Below are 19,333 nucleotides of genomic sequence, written 5' to 3' on the forward strand. Positions count from 1 at the left end.
ATGTAAACCAGTCTTGGAAATAAGTATTTTTTTAAAACTAGTCCTTAGGATTAGTGACCCCTATTGTCTTCAAAAATAAACGGGTCCTTAGGACCAGTGACCCTTACCATGATTTTTTTTCTAATGGTCCCATTGTAAATTATTTTTTTATGGAATGGAAATGTGGATAGGTCTAGACTCTAGAAACCATATAAATGTTTATAATTCAAGAAGGCGCGAATCGTGAATCGCGCCGCGTGGTTTTTTACTTCATTATTTATTGTGTTGTAACTTAATACCACTACTTCGTAAGCTGGTCCAGGCAATTAATAAACTGGTTCTGGACCAGTGGACATGTGTTATTTCCAAGACTGATGTAAACTCATAGAAATCTCATAGGTAACTAGAATGCTGCCGCCTACGGCCGAGCTTGACGCCAGTTCGCCTTGAACCTTCAGCCAATGAGAGGCCGTAGAGTGGTTCCGCCAAGGAGGATAATAATCCTCCTTGGATCCGCTACTATAGCGGGAGATAGGTAACGTCATTCTCTCTGGTGACATTAAATTCTTGGCAGAACCACTCTTTGAGCTCTGATTGGCTGAGATCTGGCTATCGTCTGCCACGGCGTTTGGCCCATTTGCCAGTTACACGGCAGCGTTCTAGTTACCTATGAGATTTCTATGTGTAAACTCTCCTTCCTCCCCTCTCCACTTTCACTTTGAGAGGAATTTTCATTACCAAAAAATCCATTCTAATTGACGAAATGATATTTTGTCAAAGGTTTAAGTAATGTGGTTATGGCTTGTTATGGGAATATTCTGAGATTCTAAATTGTAAACCATTGAATTGGGAATAATACCGCTAGAATGACATAGGCACGTTCGGGAGTCGTGGTTTCGTGAAACAAATTCTGAAATTTCGAGTCGGCGCACTGAGCCGTCAACTCTATCATTATTCGGGTGGCGCCATCTATCACTTTCAAAGTGCATTAGTACTATTAATTCCATTGTATAGTTTATAGTTGCCACCGCTAACAGCGGATGGCGCCACCGACAAATGATAGAGTTCTCAATTTTGAAAAATTTGTTTCGCAGAAGGCAGATTGAAATTGTCATTCTAGCGGTACTATTCCCAATTCAATGTTCTAAACATGGACTCATAAGCCTTTGCTTCGTAACGGAGGCAATGATTTGTGGAAGCTCGGAAGGATACGAAACGGAGAGCCAGTGGGCGCCTAGCCTAAAGCGCCACCCAACTTAAGTGGCGCTTTACACGTAGTACCCCAGGAATACCGAACAACTGCCGGCTGTCTGCTAGTTATCGCTCTCGTATATTTTTGGCAGATCAAACTCCGCGTAAGGTGTCTATTTCTTTATGTCTATGGGAAAAACGTAGTTAAGGTCGTCTGCTTCAAGTTCTGTGTGCTTAGTATGACTAAGACTGTGTGGAATTGTTGATTTTGAACTGATTGATCTCAATTTTGGTGTAGATAAATGGTCAAGAATAAGGTTGATTAATCTATATAAAGTATTTTATAATGTTTAGTAAATAATTGGAAGGTTAAGTGTGGTCCAAATTACAGTGGTTTTAATCTTTTTGACTTTTGTAAGTATTTATTTTTGAGGATAGGCAGTGGGTCATGGCAGTTTTGAAATAAATAATTTGGCTTTTTTCAAATTTAAAACCAAAATGCGAATTTACAAGGTATTAAACTGCTTTGTCTATGAAAACCGTATGGTATAGAACGTTGTGCTGATCACAATTTTATTAGCGGCAGCGTTAGACCCAAAGTTTCTTGTTGGTGTACACTGCTCTTGCTGATCACAATTTTATTAGTGGCAGCGTTAGACCCAAAGTTTCTTGTTGGTGTACACTGCTCTTTTTGACTATAAAGTATTAGCACTCCTTAGTTTTAGCCAAGACCTCAAAATTTTTTATCTATAGGAAAGAGCATGAGTGACGTACTAGGTAGCATTGGCACTTTAAATGGTCTATACTTTGTGGCTGTTCTATTTAGTAAAAGTTCCATAATAGCTGAATTTCTTATGTACTCTCCTCTTTCTTAGCTTATCAAACACCCTACAAAATTTCAATTTTTTTTTTATATACTATAGTATTTGCTAAACAACACCATATTGAGCATGTATCTTAAATGCTGTGCACATGAGTATGTACTGTTTGTTTTGTAGGAAAGCTGGGTATTACAATAACAAGTGCTATAACTGACCCCTCTCTGTTCATGGGTGGGAAAATGCACCTTAAAAATGTAAACCTATCCAAAAACTTTGGCCAATCTACTAGTTGTACCATTTCTCAGTGTTATTGCTTGGCAACAAAACATGAGATTTGCTGTTTCCAATTTCCTACTGTTTAACCTAAATTGATTGTTTTTTTTTAAATAATTCTTTACTTCTACTTTTTAGTAGTTGCTATAGATTTTGTTTTTTAGATTGTTTAGGGTTGCAATTAGATCATTGTGTTTGTAGGGGGCTTTCGCTGTGTCTTTATGGGAAGTAAATTAGCTATATACAATGTAGGAAAATGAAAGGGTGACCAATAAAAAGCAAATATAAAAAATTATCACTTTTTAGATAAGATCTTTTCTATTTAAGCATTTTCCCATTTATTAATGATAAGATTAAAAACTATTTTATCTTTTATAAAATTTATTTTCTCTATGATAATGCAGCCGCAGATAATTTGATTTTTCAACTTAAAAATAGCAATTCATTGCCAAATTATACTGCTTTTTATTTTATTGAACTATTAGTTTATTTAACTTTACCAGGCTGGTCCTAGTGATTGCAGTGTCCAATTTGTTATTGTGTTTAGGTGTGTATATCTTGAATCTTGCTTGAAATGTTTTGAATGGATTTATCTGAAATTTTAATCTGTGTAATTTTAAGTAAATGTATATTTTAGGGTCCCTGTTTCTTATTTAGTGTATTACTGGACGGACAGTATTCTGAGTGGTTTGGTTGAGATTAGATATGGCAGCACTGATTTTTAAAGTAGATTCCCAGTTAAGTTTAGTTTTTCCACAATTTTTGAATTGGTATTTAATTACATAAAATATGGTGTTTATATTGGGATCGTTACTTATGTCACTGACTCGCATTCAAAAATCAAGGCTGGTTTTAAAAGGAGTTTTTAACGGAGATGAGAGATGTTTTACATAAAATGAAAATTTCCCCCCTTTATTAAGCATAGCTTTCACCTTAATAGAAAAACTATGCAAAATGACCGTCTTGTCTATGTGTCTTTCTCTCAAATTGCTTGTTTCAAAGTGAAAGTTGAAATAAAATTAGTGAGGAATGAGATACTTGCCTGGTTTGATTTTTTTAGGAGGAGGGGGTAGCTTATGGTTAGAGAGTGATTGGATTTGGGAGCAACGCTAAAAATAGTCTCAACATTGTCATTATCCCCAGGTATAAATATATACATTCTTCTTAACAGATAAATGGAAAATGTGCCCTTACAAATGAGAAGTCAAATATTTTTACAGTCTAATTTATAATACAGGGTGTCCACTAAAAAATGAACCACTGCGAATGTTTCAAAATCTGTTTTAGGTACGAATTTGAAATTTCCAGGTCGCATAGAGTGTGTAGGGGGAACACCTACTGTGAAAATGTCAATGACTTTGAACCATGTCTTCAAGGTCATCCAAAAATTATAGCTAGAACTGTAAGTGTAAGAAAGTTGGTTCCAATTAGAAAAGTATTCCCTGTCCCATTTTAGGTCTAAATAGTTTAAGCCCGATCATATTTGACCAATAGGTAGTCCAGGAAATTTTTACTAAAATCACAAGGGTCGTAAAAGGGAAAATTGCAAGAAAGCACTAAAAACTAAAAAGTCAGTCGTGTTACATTATCGAAATTTGATAGACAAACTTACCATAGTGGGATTCTTTTGAGTTTGATAAATTGGGTGACCTTGAAAACGCGGTTCAAGGTCGTGAATTATCTCGTGAACCAATTGGGTTTAGAGACTAGGTTTCAACTAGAAAAGTGTGTATCATCACATTCTCGTTCAAGTGGCTTTGACCAATGTCTTAGAGGACATTCTAAAATGACATTGATAAATAATTTTCTCTACTACCAAAACCAATCGGGTCAAAGCTATTTAGACATAAAACGTGACGTGGAATACTTTTCTAATTGGAACCAACTTGAATACATGGCTCAAGGTCATCAACATTTTCATAGTAGGTGTTCCCCCTACACGCTCTATGCGACTGGCAAATTTCAAGTTCGTACCTAAAACAGATTTTGAGATATTCGCCCTGGTTCATTTTTTTATGAATACTATTATTATACAGGGTGTCTCAATTTGCTCGATCAGGCCATTTTTCTCAAAATGTATTTATGCTAGGGTTCTGAAATTTTCAGGGTTCATTTGTTAGGTATGGAAGGCTTTGGTTACCAAATTTCAGAAAAATCGAACGAATTTGTGCCGTTTTGGAAAATTTATTTTTTCACCGGTAGGTGTCACGCAAAATGTTTCAATAGAAAAGTTGTAGGGCATAGTCGAAAGTCTAAAAATAATTTTAGTTCGGTTGAAAAAGACCTATTTTTCACTGAGTTTGGAGGTCGGGGAAAAAACAATTTGTACTAGCAGGCAATAGCCTTTAACGAATTGTAGGTAACATGCATTTCAGTTATAAGATTTCGAAAAATAATCAAATAATAACTAGCCCAAGTGACAAATGTTTTTTAATGACTTCTACAAAATGTTTTCAAAAATGCCACCTTCTGATGCAATGCACAAATATGCACGATGTTGCATATTGCGAAATTCTCCCTGAACCATTTCTGGAGTCACCCGGCGACATGCTTCGATGATTCTTTGTCGTAAATCTTCAACGCTCGTCACAGGTGTTTGGTATACGTAGTCCTTTACGAATCCCCAAAGAAAAAAGTCGAGTGGTGTTTGATCAGGGGATCTGGCAGGCCAACGAACAGGACCAGTTCTTCCAATCCATCTTCCAGGAAACTCGTCGTCTAGATATGCAACCACGTCACGATATTGGTGAGGTGGCGCCCCATCTTACTGGAACCAGATGTGTCTGCACTCGGCCAGAGGAATGTCATCCAACACGTTGGATATTTCATTTTGAAGGAACTCCAAGTAGTTTTGACCGTTCAGACGATTTGGCAGGAAGAACGGGCCAATAATTCTGTCACCTAACAGACCAGCCCACAAATTTTAAGCGAAACTGCACTTGGTGGCGGTGAGGAAATCCCCAGTATGGATTCTCGTAGTCCCACATATGTTGGTTTTGACGGTTGAAAGGCCCATCTCTTCCGAATGAACATTCGTTGGACATCAGTAGTTGATCGTGAAAATCCTGGTGTGCGTCAGCCATGAGGCAAAACCAATTGCAGAAGTCGAGTCGGCGCTGCCTATCACCGTCATGCAGTCCTTGGTGAAGTGTCGCTCGATAAGGATGAAAATGGTGTCTTTTGAGTGTTCTCCAAATGTAGTTTCGATCCAACCCTAAGTCAAAGCTGGCAGTCCTGACGCTCGCTCGAGGATAGGCGACGAAGTAGGCAAGTATGGTGTTTTCCATGTCGATTGATATTACCCCAGTTGTCGAAGTCGCGGACCACTCTAAGAACCGTCGTATGACTTGGACTGCAATTGGGAAATCTTCGTCTAAATAACTGACTTACTAGAGTAGCATTACGACGACCTTCTCCGTAAAATAATTCTAGCATATGAGCGCGCTGATCTCGAGTGTAAAGAGGCATACTGGACAACAATCGGCCAAGCTGAGATAATGTTTTAACTTTGAAATGTAAACGCTTAAAATACTACTCGGACAATTGATATTTCACGTTAAAAAACAACAAAAGAAAAATAAGCGTAATTTTTGGTCTACAAATCTTTGTTTGATGATCTTACTCGTAACCACGTCGAAATGGAAGACGCGGTCTTGGTCTACTTGGTCTAATTAGGTGTTGAACGTAATAATTTTCTTTAACAATAACTTTTTGCAGATCTGATTATTAACTACATAGCTGAAAGCATAAGTTCCCTAAAATAAATGTACATGTGTGTTGTGATTATGTACGATTGTTTACGTTAAAGGCTATTGCCTGCTAGTACAACTTGTTTTTTCCCCCGACCTCCAAACTCAGTGAAAAATAGGTCTTTTTCAACCGAACTAAAATTATTTTTACAATTTCGACTATGCCCTACAACTTTTCTATTGAAACATTTTGCGTGACACCTACCGGTGAAAAAATAAATTTTCCAAAACGGCACAAAATCGTTCGATGTTTCTGAAATTTAGTAACCAAAGCCTTCCATACCTAACAAATAAACCCTGAAAATTTCAGAACCCTAGCATAAATGTATTTTGAGAAAAATGGCCTGATCGAGCAAATTGAGACACCCTGTATAATTAACTGATGTATTGAAGATTAAGACTTTTTTTAGTTCTCATGAGAATACAGGTTTAAAATTGGTAGAAAGGCTTAGACTTCAGTACTAACTTTACTATTAGTACATGTCGCTCAAGTCTCTGTTTCAAATGCTCATTCAGAATTTTGTTATGACCTATGTAGTTATTAGGGTAGTTTTATATTTTGACCTTATTTTATTTTATGGAAGCACGCATTAAAATAGTCATTGGAAATGTAATAAGACAAATATTATGTTGTATTTTTTTACTGTACACTTCCCAGTAAATCCAGAGCCCGAGATCTTGAACATGAGTAAAAATAGAGGGTATTTCTTATTAATGTTATTTATTTCAATGATGATGAAAACATTAATACTCATTTTTTGTCTTTATTATTTTACAGGTATATGTCTTAAAATACTTCTTGGTCAACTTCTGTGATGATGAAGTACCTTTTGTGTATAGTTTTTCACATTCTTCTAGCCAATGGATATCTAGAGGTATATAACTTTTTAAAGCAGTGAGAAAATGTAATATTTTAAATACTATTAATCAAAATAGGTTGACGATGATCAATGTGTTATGATGTCCAAATGTGATAATAATACTGGTACAAATTGTTTGTATACTGGACCACCTCTACCGCTACAACGTAATGAATCTATTGAAACGCTAAGAACTCTTTGTCCTGATCTTGAAATTGGTAAGTTATAATAATGTGACTAAACTTCCCTAATTTTTTCGTAATTTTAAGCTTTTTTACAATCACCATTTATATTATTTAATATTATTATTTTTTTTTACCACTAGACAAAAGTTCTTGAACATAAACATATAAAATATCATATTTTTGTCAGAAATATTAATTTGTTTTCTTGATAACCCCAAGCACGAATCACATACCTACAACCTCATTTAAACATAAATGCATATGTCCTGAAATCCAGAGGTGTACCTATGGTATATGGCGCCCGTCTCATAATTTTTTAAATGGCATGCCCTAGCTATATACAAAAAAAATTATAAATAGCTTTGATATTTTAAAGATAGGAGGGTCATTCCATGTGAAATCGACCAACGTCCCCACGGCACCATCTCCGATTTTATTGAAACTCCAAACACAATTAAAATGAACATATTTAGGAAGAAATCCAAAGTTTTAGGTCCAATCTCTTATAACTTTTGGAGAAATGGTCTTTTGAAATTTGTTAGTGCAAGTAACTTTTTTTGCGCCGTTTTAAAGTGCGATGTTTGAGCCTTTATAATTAATTAATATAAAGGAGTACATTTATGAAAAAAATTGTAACATTGAAAGACTTGTTGGAAATTCGCTTAAAAATATTAGTTTTGTACTGTGGGATATATATAAATTTAAAAAAAATGTCAAAGTCGACGTAATTTTCACCGAAACTGCAAAATGATATAAGCTAAAAGGTCAAGATTTTCAAATTTTTTCTTTACGGTTACTATAAAACTTTGAATATTTTTGCTAAAGGATGCCTTTCACCGGAAAATACATTAATATTCAGGATCTCAGTAAAACTTTTCCAATTTAACCTCCTTCAATATAGAAGTTTTTACCAAAAACGTGAAAACATGGTAATACGTTTAGTGTTATATAGACTGTTGGGAAACTAAAAATCACATAAAATCTTAAACCTATAAAAAGGCAAGATTTCTATCTACAACATGTAAAAATAAAAATGTTGACTATAGAGGTTTTTCTGGTCCAAATTTAAACGTCAATTTTTGACCGTTTCTCAGATATTTATTTGTTGCTTTTGTACAAAGATACTATTTTGTCATAGTCTAATTTTTTAGAATGTATTTTTTACAATCTGAAGTCGTTTGCGGAGCAAGAATTGCTAATATGTTCTGTGACGGTATCCAACATACATCCATTCTGCGTGGAAAAAGCCCTTTCCGTTTCATGCAGTTTACGGAGACATCTTTCTGCTCTTCTGATCGTTCGATAACGTTTCCTACGTACAGTGATGGGCATTTTTCAAAATTTTCTGATAACTCTCACTCCACCTCATTCCCTTTTCTAAAATTTAAATCTCAAACTCATCTCCTCTAACCACCATAAACTAACTTATTATCTCATCTCCTCTCATCGAATTTCGCTATTTAATCTACCCTTGTGTACACTCCCGCTATTTTTGTTGAAAAATCTGATCTCATCTCACGCTCTTTTCCGTTTATGGCAGTCACAAAATATCTCCTATCAATCTCCTCTCTCTGAAATTCATACTTTGTGAAGTTCCTCTCACGCTCATCTCCTTTTGAAGTTTTGGCCAACTCGCCACCTCTCAGATTCTCACACTGTTCTCACAGGGGTAGAACAAGGACCATCACTGGCCGTTGGCCACATTAGATTTACTGTCTTTAACTTCTTATAACCTTCTCACGTCAGCATATTATCTTATTGTACGTTTGGGCTTTGTTATTGGTCAAAGTTACATAATTATTTCCAAGAAGGTCATGTTTTTATATTTCCTTTGTTTTGGTTTTCTTACATCTAAACTCAAACTCCCCTCCTCTCACCACCGCAAACTAACTTTTTGGTTGATCTCCTCTCATTGCATTTCATTAATTAAATTAACGACGCTCACACTCCAAATACTCTCTTTGAAAAATATTATTTCCATTCACTCTCCTCTCCCTTAAATTCACAGCTTGGGAACTTATTTCACGCTCCTCTCCATTGGAAGCTTAGAACATCTCAGCTCCTTCCAATTGCTCTCTCTGATCTCACGGTGAGAGGAGAGTGCCCATCACTGTACGTACCACTCTTCATCATAGGTACAAGCATTGAAAACTACTGGTATGCAATCTACCCATGATGTTAGTTGAAAGACGACTGGACGAAATAATACAAATTGTGTACCAAAATTATCGGCAGATATTCTTTTGATATTAACCTTGTTCTCAGACTCTGGTATAAAAGCGTTATGTGATCGCGTTCCTGGAATAGACTTAATACCAATGTGCCTTTCGTTGAGGCAGAACTCTCTCACATGGTTGGCAACGTCTACTTTGGAACGGTACAAAAAATCAATGATTTTTATGTTCAAACAACACCAAATGAACATTTCTTTACGTGTTTGAAATTGAGACTTATTAACACCGCTCGTAAACTGGCTTTAACCTAGGAGCAACAAACACAACACCCCACACAAGGAGAACGCAACCCGACAAAAGTCGTGGAGTTTCTTGTGTACGTTTTTCATTGGCTAGACGCGTTAGGGGAAAATTCGGAAATTGTCTCCCCCCCCCGCCCGTAAAACGTTCAGTGTAAAGGCTCGTGACGCTTGTCCAATGAAATTCGTACTCAACCCTTCGTTAGCGTGTTTAAAGGCTAGTTGCGTTCTCCTTGTGTTTGTTGCTCCTAGCTTTAACTACTAATCGTTTTACTGTACCACCGATACCGTCACAAGGGCTTTTACCGTGTGAGGTGGCGAAGAAATGCCACTCTGCATTTATATTGAAGTCATTTTCGTGAGCGCTTAAATTAGCTAAGTTGTTATAATTCTTAAACTGGATCGCGGCGCCATCACTGAAGTAAAATATTTTCGTGATATTTGGAAACTTAATTTGAACCTTTTCTAACATTTTCCCCAAAAATGCGTGAACGGTATTAGCATCGAGTGTCAAGCAGTTAGATATTATACACAAATTGAAATGATTCAAAAGCCTGGTATCAGAGTTCTTCGCCACCTCACACGGTAAAAGCCCTTGTGACGGTATCGGTGGTACAGTAAAACGATTAATAGCTAAAGCCAGTTTACGAGTGGTGTTAATCAAGTCTTAAATTCAAACACGTGAAGAAATGTTCCTTTGGTGTTGTTTGAACATAAAAATCATTCATTTTGGGTACCTTTCCAAAGTAGACGTTGCCAACCATGTGACATAGTTCGGCCTCAACGAAAGGCACATTGGTGTTAAGTCTATTCCAGGAACACGATCACATAACGCTTTTATTAATTATGCCGATAATTTTGGTACACAATTTGTATTATATCGTCCAGTCGTCTTTCAACTAACATCATGGGAAGATTGCATACCAGGGGTTTTCATTGTTTGTACCTATGATGAAGAGTGGTGCATTACGTAGGAAAAGTTATCGAACGATCAGAAGAGCAGAAAGATGTCTCCGTAAACTGCATGAAACGGAAAGGGCTTTCCACGCAGAATGGATGTATGTTGGATAACGTCACAGAACATATTAGCAATTCTTGCTCCGCAAACGACTTCAGACTGTAAAAAATACGTTCTAAAAAAATTAGACTATGACAAAATACTATCTTTGTACAAAAGCAACAAATAAATATCTGAGAAACGGTCAAAAGTTGACGTTTAAATTTGGACCAGAAATACCTTAATAGTCAACATTTTTATTTTTACATGTTGTAGATAGAAATCTTGCCTTTTTATTGGTATAAGATTTTATGTGATTTTTAGTTTCCCAACAGTCTATATAACACTAAACGTATTAACATGTTTTCACGTTTTTGGTAAAAACGTCTATATTGAAGGAGGTTAAATTGGAAAAGTTTTACTGAGATCCTGAATATTAATTTATTTTCCGGTGAAAGGCATCCTTTAGCAAAAATATTCAAAGTTTTATAGTAACCGTGAAGAAAAAATTTGAAAATCTTGACCTTTTAGCTTATCTCATTTTGCAGTTTCGGTGAAAATTACGCCAACTTTGACATTTTTTTTTTAAATTATATATATCCCACAGTACAAAACTAATATTTTTAAGCGAATTTCCAACAAGTCTTTAAATGTTACAATTTTTTTCATAAATGTACTCCTTTATATTAATTAATTATAAAGGCTCAAACATCGCACTTAAAACGGCGCAAAAAAAGTTACGTGCACTAACAAATTTCAAAAGACCATTTCTCCAAAAGTTATAAGAGTTTGGACCTAAAACTTTGGATTTATTCCTAAATATGTTAATTTTAATTATGTTTGGAGTTCAATAAAATCGGAGATGGTGCCATGGGGACGTTGGTCGATTTCACATGGAATGACCCAGGAGTGTTTTTGGTGACCCCCTACATGAAAGACAGCTAGGCGCCCAGGCGGCGCAGTTCAAAATGTACCTCCTGACAGGTCTGTGTAGATAAATTTTGGGCCTTGGGGCAAACTATCTCATTACCGGATCGCATCCGCCGGTCAAAATTTAGCGGCATTGGGGTCTAGCCTGCTATTAAAAATGTACATCAACACTAGCACATTTCTATCTTTTTTATCCAATAAATCAAAAAAATGTTTCACTTAAACTCCTTTTACGCAAATGACATTTAGTAGTTCTAGTGTGATAATAGGAAGAAATAGGTTTCACAAAGAATATATTCAGTTGAACAGATAATATGTTACTGTAGGCAGTACCCTATTAGCCTCATGATCAGGCTTCTAGGATTCTAGGAACAATTTTAAAATTTGAATGGTAAGCATTTTTGCATTGTGTGATGGTTGACAAATTATTTGCTACTTTTCGATATTCTTAACATTTACAAAATGATAAGAATTCAAAGTTATACTAGTTTTAGTTAATTTTAATTACAATTGTCAAATTATCTTCATATACAAGTAAATCTAAGCATCTAGAGCAGCGGTTCCCAATTTTTTTTCTATGGAACCCTAAATTATCCACCTAATTCTGGCGGAACGCCAACTCATTTTTTTTAACTTATCTTAAAAGACACTTGACACAAACAAAGATGTCCGCGCTGTGAATTCTCGGAACCCCTGTGACCTTCCGCGGAACACCTTTTAGGAACTGCTGCTCTATAGGTCATCTACATTTTTACCAGAGAGTGGCCAGTTTTAAAGTTTTAATGTTTCAACTGTAATAGCCAAAGATATGAAACACAGATGTTCAATAGCCTTTCGTACGAATTTTCTAAATAGTGAATTTTTTAACAGAAAACAACATTTTTTTATTTAGAAACATCAGTTATATGATCTAATGATCATTTTTTTATAGATAAAAATAATAGCGTGTGCTGTGATGATGAACAAGTAACTACATTTAAAGGAGGCTTAACACTGCTTGGAAGTTTTTTTGGGAGATGCCCAACGTGTTTCACGAATATGGCAAAGACATTTTGTGCATTAACCTGTGCCAGAAACCAAAGTACCTTTCTCGAAGTGAGTGTCTTCGAATTTCCAGCTTATTCCAATGTGAAATAAGTATTTCTTACTTTTGTGCAAGTGTTATAAATTGTGCTCTTTTTATTTACGTATGCTGAAAATGTAATGATTCGGTAATTTAAGTAATGAGGGAATATTTATGCATGTTTCAATATTATAATATTAATAAGAGAGCTGGTAAATTATATAAGAACGCATATTTTAATAAATTTTTAGTAATTCCAAAAATATTATATTGTCAATTGCTATTTTAATTGCTATTTCTTAGACAAAGTTTTTAGTAGACAGAATTAAATGATGAAATTTGAAAAACGCAAAAAAGTATAAAAGTCCATCAATAAACAGGGCTAAAATCTATAACCAAGAGACGCAGACGGAAAAGAGTCTGCCTCGAGAGCCATTCCCTAGCTTCTACCATAGCTTTCCTGAAAAATTCAATATTCGCCAACCTCCATCTTACCCCTTTTTTTTTTTTTAAATAGAGCTAATACCCAAGGCACCACCTTCAACCACATAAGCAATGTTGCTTGTGCGTGATCAATTAACAGGTGGCCGGGTTACAATGCGTAGAAGGGTGGTGGCAAGCCCTTCATGCCACGCGAGCCAACAGCTCCCTACACAAACTATTACCGTTAACATCAGCAAGTTTTTATGGGAAGGGGAAACCGAAGATCTCGGTGGAAAACCCCTTTAACCAGCAAACCAATCATATGGTTCAAATTCAAATGGTATTTTTAAAAATAGTACCCGTGACGCTACCGGCCCTAGTAGGAATTTGGGCGAACTCACGAATAACGCATTTTCAAAGTGCTATGCCCATCAAATGTAATTATGCGCAAGGGGGGAAAGAACATGACGGAGATGTTAGAAATTTTCCATGGCACAGGGAGGCAGCGTCAAGGCAGACTCTTCTTCTATGTCTCTTTCTATAACCTAGATAAATTTGGAAACATTACGGGTGAAGTTAACTACAGCAACCTCATCTTGTTTTATAATTATATCAGGCGGAGACGATAGAGTTTGTCACGTAGATAGCGTGGCTATTTTTTTTATTGGCGCAAATGATTATTTAATTTTTTAATATAATTTAAAAATTTTGAAATTTTGTTGTTTTTTCTCAGTTTTTGGTTATTATTTTCGTTGTGTGTTCGCTGACACCACGTGTTTTTCAGACCCCACCGCGAGAGCGTAGCGAAAGTGCGGCGCCAATACTTATACTATCACGAAAAACTGTTCTTTAGCAATTTTTTAAAACAGCCTGGTGTTGGCGAACACACGACAAAAATAATAACCAAAAAATTTTAAAATACGAAAGTTCAATTAATTCAATTAATAAATAAATAAAATAACCATTTGCAGACAAAATGAAAAATACCCACGCTATCTACGTGACAAGGTCTATCACACGACAAATAATAACAACAAAAAACGTGAAAATTACATGAAAAGTTAAAATTTTTAAATTAAAATAAAAAATTCAATAATCATTCGCGCAAAAAATAAAAAATACAAACGCTATCTACGTGGCAAACTCTATCGTATCCGCCTAAAAAAATCATAAAACAAGATGAGGTTGCTGTAGTTAACTTTTGCCAAAATTACAAAATGTGAAATAGGCCTTCGAGCATAAAATAAAGACGCGAAACTTGGACCAAATAGGCCTTCAAGTAGTAATCGAAATAAAAATGGTGAAAACTAGCCAGAATTTCCAACAGTAGAGCGGTTTCGGCCTGTTTGGAGTTCATCAGTACTGTGTATGATATCTGGCTGATGAGCTCCAAATGTTTTACCAGTATCAGTTCTTAAAGAAAAATTTGTTTATACTTACAGGTTAACTCTACTAAACTTATACCATCTACTAATAAAACAGCTGTCACATCAGTAAATTATTACATAAATCCAGTGTATGCGAACGCAATGTATAATTCATGTCAAAATGTAATGGCACCCAGTGGTAATCTACCGGTTGTAAAAATGCTATGTGGACAAGATTGTAATGCATTGGAGTGGCTTCAATTTACTGCTGCAAACAGCCCTTTTCCGATTTATTACTCATTAGTAAATTCCTCATTTGATATAAATGAAACTGTCTACACACCTATGAACTATCCAGCAATACCATGCAACTCTACATATGGCCCAGATGTTCCCCCATGTTCTTGTTTGGATTGCCCCTGCGAAATTCCACCAATGCCCATTCCAGACTCTCCTTTTACTCTGATTGGATTTGATGGCTGGTTTATTATAATGAGTTGTATATTTGGATTGTTAATTATTGCTGTAACTTCTGGTTTCATTATAAATCTGTATGCTGAAGAAAGGCAAAGTGACGGTAAGTCTATTACATTATATTTGGTAATTATTCAAAAGCTGCCATTGGTTTTGTTGAGGATTGAGATCATTGAAATGCATTGAATATTAGAAAAGCTTCACTAATTTAGAACAATAACTTATTAGTAAGTAATGAGAATTTTTCCACCTGCAAATTTGTTGGTATTTTCAAGATTATTTTCATGATTTTGTTAAATTGAGTTTAATGAAATTGACAAATGGTGGTTATCAGATGTTAAAAGGGACCCTTTTGATAGCAGGTAAAATGAGCTGAGAGGAAAGTATCTCATGCTTATTATCTAAATAAATGAGGGAGGTTGAAATGTGTTCTTGAAGCAAATATCTATCAATTGCCATTCTTTGTGTTAAATATCTTAAAATAGTATTAAATTTTAGTGGGTGAAATTTTAATAGTCTAATAGTAGAATCAAATCTAATTTAAGTTCATTGGTATTTTTCTCAATCAAATATTTGAAAGGGTTGATAAGAAATTATTTTTATCTCTGAAATAACTCAAAGCTGGTCAACCTATATTAGTCTGTTGGCTTATTAATTGAAATCAGCAATAAAACACAAAGGCATTAATAAAACTATAAACTATTTATTATTATTAAGTAAAAGATCAAGGAAAAGTTAAACACCTTATTAACATCATGGCTATTAGCGGAGTGAGTGTTGGAGAGTTAAAAACAACAGGGCAGTGTTGCCTAGCGGTTTAGCACAAAACAATTCAGTTCAGTTCAGTTAATATAAAGTGGAACTAGTTAATTTATGATAAAGCAAACATGAACTACTAACACTCCCCCTCTTTATCATAATATATTAATGGGCAATCAAATACACACATGAATAAACTAATTATCAATATTTAGCTTTTGGCAACAATTATCAAACAGTGTTTTACTCAAAAATTTTGTAAAGATATCTGCTACATTAGTTTTAGAAGGAGTGAATTTAAGTTTAAACCGATCATTATTCAACTCATCGCGTACAAAATGATACCTAATGTCAATATGCTTTGATCTCTGGTTTTCAATTGTATCATTCGCAAAGGATATAGCAGATTGATTATCACAATAAATTAAAGGGGTCGGTAGGTTAATGTCAAAGTTTTTAAATTCGTGAATTATTGGAGTTAACCATAATAATTCCTTCACTGCTTCGGAAAGTCCCACGTATTCTGCCTCCATTGTTGAAAGAGACACAGACTTTTGTTTTAAGGACCTCCAGGTCACTGCTGAATTTCCTACAAAGGTGACGTAACCGCATGTGGACTTTCTGTTGTCGCGGTTAGCTGCCCAATCACTGTCGCAAAACATGGTTAAGTCTACTCCCGGGCCGCATGGACGATATACTAGACCTTGATTTGAGGTATACAATACATATCTGGCCAAGTGGCATAAATAATACCAATGTTTTAAACCGGGATTACTGTTATACTGAGAAAGTGCCACCACTGAGAACAGAATGTCCGGCCTCGTACGCTGGGCTATAAAAAGTAGACTTCCAACCAAGGACTTGTACGGGTATTTGCTCATTGCTTCAACATCTGCTTCATCTGTCGGACAATCATTTCTAGTCAATATTGTGCTTGCGTTAACCGGTAACTTAATTGATTCTTCGCAATTTAAACCATACTTCTTCCCTAACTGGGTAATATAGGATTTTTGATGTAATTTAATGGATCCATCTGGTTTGTCTTCAAATTCTACTCCTAAAAGGTTTCGCACTTTTCCCAGGTTCTTTAACTCATAGACTCCTGACAAGCGTTCATATATGTCTTGTACAACTGCTTCATCTTTACCAAATACTACTAAATCATCTACGTAGACCAAGATAACTGCTTTATATGGAATGTAATAAACACAGTTCGTGCTTGATAATTTGATGAAACCAAGGTTGTGAAAGGTCTTATCGAGCTCTTGAAACCAAAGGCGGCCACTTTGCTGTAGGCCATATAATGCTTTGTATAACTTTAAACAATGGGTATTTCGATTTCCACATTCATATCCCGGGATCTGCTTCATATAAATATCCCTATTCGACAGTCAGGAAAAACAAAATTTACTACTGGTGAGAATGTTTCATTATAATCAATTCCTTCTGTCTGTGTATACCCCTGTGCGACTATTCTTGCCTTATAACGAAGTATCTTGCCACTAGTGTCTCTCTTGATTGTATACACCCAGCGACAGCCAATGACATTCTTCTCATTTGGTTTTTCTACCAGTTCCGTGACTTCCCTTTCATTTATGACACCCATTTCTTCATCCATGGAAACTTGCCATTTCTTTGATTGTGGCGATCTCATGGCGTCTTTATACGACTTAGGAACTTCTACCTCTGTACAGTTAGCTTCGAAGATCTCAGAAATATCCGCTGAGACCAATAATTGCATCATTGCCTGCTTCCTGCTAAAGTTGAAAATATCGATATCATATGGTAGATTGTTTCTTGTGAGATGCTCTTGTACTTCTCTTGTTGAACGGAATTTATTCCCTTTGTCATCATAATAATATATATCTGGTAGTCCTTTTGTTTTTCCTGACTGTCGAATAACGATATCTTTTCTCCAACCAGATGGTAATTCCTTCTCGGTAATGTCCGGATTAGCTTCAGCATTCACTTTTGGTACTTCTTCAGAATTATCGCTTGACTCATCTTCGGACAATATGGCTGCTTCAGTGTTTTCAACTTTATCTTCAATTGTTGGTACTGAGTTCTCACCGGCATTCTCTTCAAAATGCCAGTTTAATATTTCCTTATCCCCTCTATGTTCTGTGCCTTTAAAGCAATCAATTCCCAATTTATCTTCATCGAAGGTTACATGTTTTGTCTCCACCACTGTATTTTCATCTGGGTACAGGATACGATAACCTCTTGTTCTATGTGCATAGCCTATAAATATGCCAAGCTTAGCTCTGAAGCTTAACTTTCCTTTTTGTCGTTGTTTTGGGATGTTAACAAAGGCCAAACACCCAAATCTCTTTAAGTGACCAGCACTGGGTTTACTGCCGATTAGATACTCGCATGGAACCGCATCTTCCAATAATGAATGTCGCAAGCGATTCTTCAGGTAGACTGCTGTATGAATAGTCTCCGCCCAGTACTTAGCATGCAATTTAGCACCAGTTAACAATGATCGTACCATGTCCAATAGGGTGCGGTTGACCCGCTCAGCAACACCATTCATCTCTGGTGAATAAACGTTTGTTCTTTGGTGTCTTATCCCAGCTTCTTCGCAAAATTGCGTGAAATACCCGGCACAATATTCTAAACCATTGTCGGTTCTTAGTATCTTAATTTTTCTCTCATATTGGTTTTCTACATAATTTTTAAATTTCTGGAAACAAGAAAATGCTTGATCCTTACTTGTGATGATATAGACCCAGGTATATCGACTGTAGTCATCCACAAAACTGATATAGTAACGGGCTCCGCCTGCAGATGATGTTCGTGCAGGTCCCCAGACGTCGCTGTGCACCAATTCAAGAACCCTCTTGCTTCGCCTCTGGCCAATGCTCTTGTGGCTCTGCTTAGTGCTTTTGTTTAATCTACAAGAGACGCAGGTATTGAATTCTCCTTCTAAATTTTCCAACCCTCTGAGCATTTCTTTCTTTGACATATGCTGCAAATCGAACTCATTCACATGCCCGAGGCGTTCATGCCATCTGTTAATATTCGACTTGGATAACTTGGACATGGTATTGCTTTCACAACAACCCTCTTCCTGACTTCCTGTTACAACTTGCGCATCATTTAAAGCATAAAGATTATCCTTGGATAATGGTGCCGTAAAAACAGTTTTTCCCTTTCTATCATAAGCCGTATATTTTCCGTTGAAAATAATTCCTTTATATCCAGCCTGGTCTATTAACCTCCCGGAAATTAAGTTGCGCTTCATACCAGGGGTAAAGACCACATCCCTCAGGCTAATGGAAATGTTATTTCTTCCACCAATTTGAATATCTATATTCCCGACGCCTTCTATCTTAGTCTTGCCTTCTCCGCAAACCACATCAGCCTTGGAACTCTTAAAATCAGAAAACCACTCACGTCTATTACAAAAGTGATGTGTCGCAGCAGAATCAATGATCCAGTCATCTGAAGGCGTATATGAGCAATGCGCTGATGCTATAAAAATGTGCCTTTCATTCTTTCTTCTCCTTTGATCCTGACCACGTCTCCCTCGAGAACTTGATGTATCCCGCAGTTCCCTTGGGTGTCTATTTTCGCTATCATTTCCTTTCTTCTTACAATCAACTGCTTTATGGCCCAGTTGATTGCAATTATAGCATAAACCAGAGAATTCCTTGCAAAAATCTTGATTGAATCTTGAACGATTCTGTCTCGCCCTGCTGTCAACCGACCTGCTGACTCGGGTGAAATAAATATCAGGCTTTTGTTCCAGTAATTTATTCTTTTCAAATTGTCGACTGTATTCTC

The 19,333-nt window shown here is 36.0% G+C and overlaps 1 protein-coding gene across 2 annotated transcripts in view; it reads left to right on the forward strand.

Annotated features, from left to right (window-relative positions):
- Window positions 1-1,371: 1,371 nt before the first annotated feature.
- LOC149942953 (NPC intracellular cholesterol transporter 1-like) overlaps window positions 1,372-19,333 on the forward strand; it is a 60,461-nt gene continuing 42,499 nt past the window's right edge. The window contains exons 1-5 of one of the 2 annotated variants that reach the window (XM_090179839.1): window positions 1,372-1,585; window positions 6,795-6,888; window positions 6,950-7,091; window positions 12,390-12,553; window positions 14,387-14,888. In XM_090179839.1, coding sequence (XP_090035965.1) covers window positions 6,829-6,888; window positions 6,950-7,091; window positions 12,390-12,553; window positions 14,387-14,888 — 868 coding nt within the window. In that variant the 5' untranslated portion in view covers window positions 1,372-1,585; window positions 6,795-6,828. Of the gene's footprint in view, window positions 1,586-6,791; window positions 6,889-6,949; window positions 7,092-12,389; window positions 12,554-14,386; window positions 14,889-19,333 lie in introns of those variants that run through there. The other variant, XM_090179840.1, reaches the window with a different exon arrangement.

Source organism: Leiobunum rupestre, chromosome 6 (genome assembly GCF_980474605.1).
Source record: "Leiobunum rupestre chromosome 6, qqLeiRupe1.1.hap1, whole genome shotgun sequence".
Classification (NCBI taxonomy): Eukaryota; Metazoa; Arthropoda; class Arachnida; order Opiliones; family Sclerosomatidae; genus Leiobunum; species Leiobunum rupestre.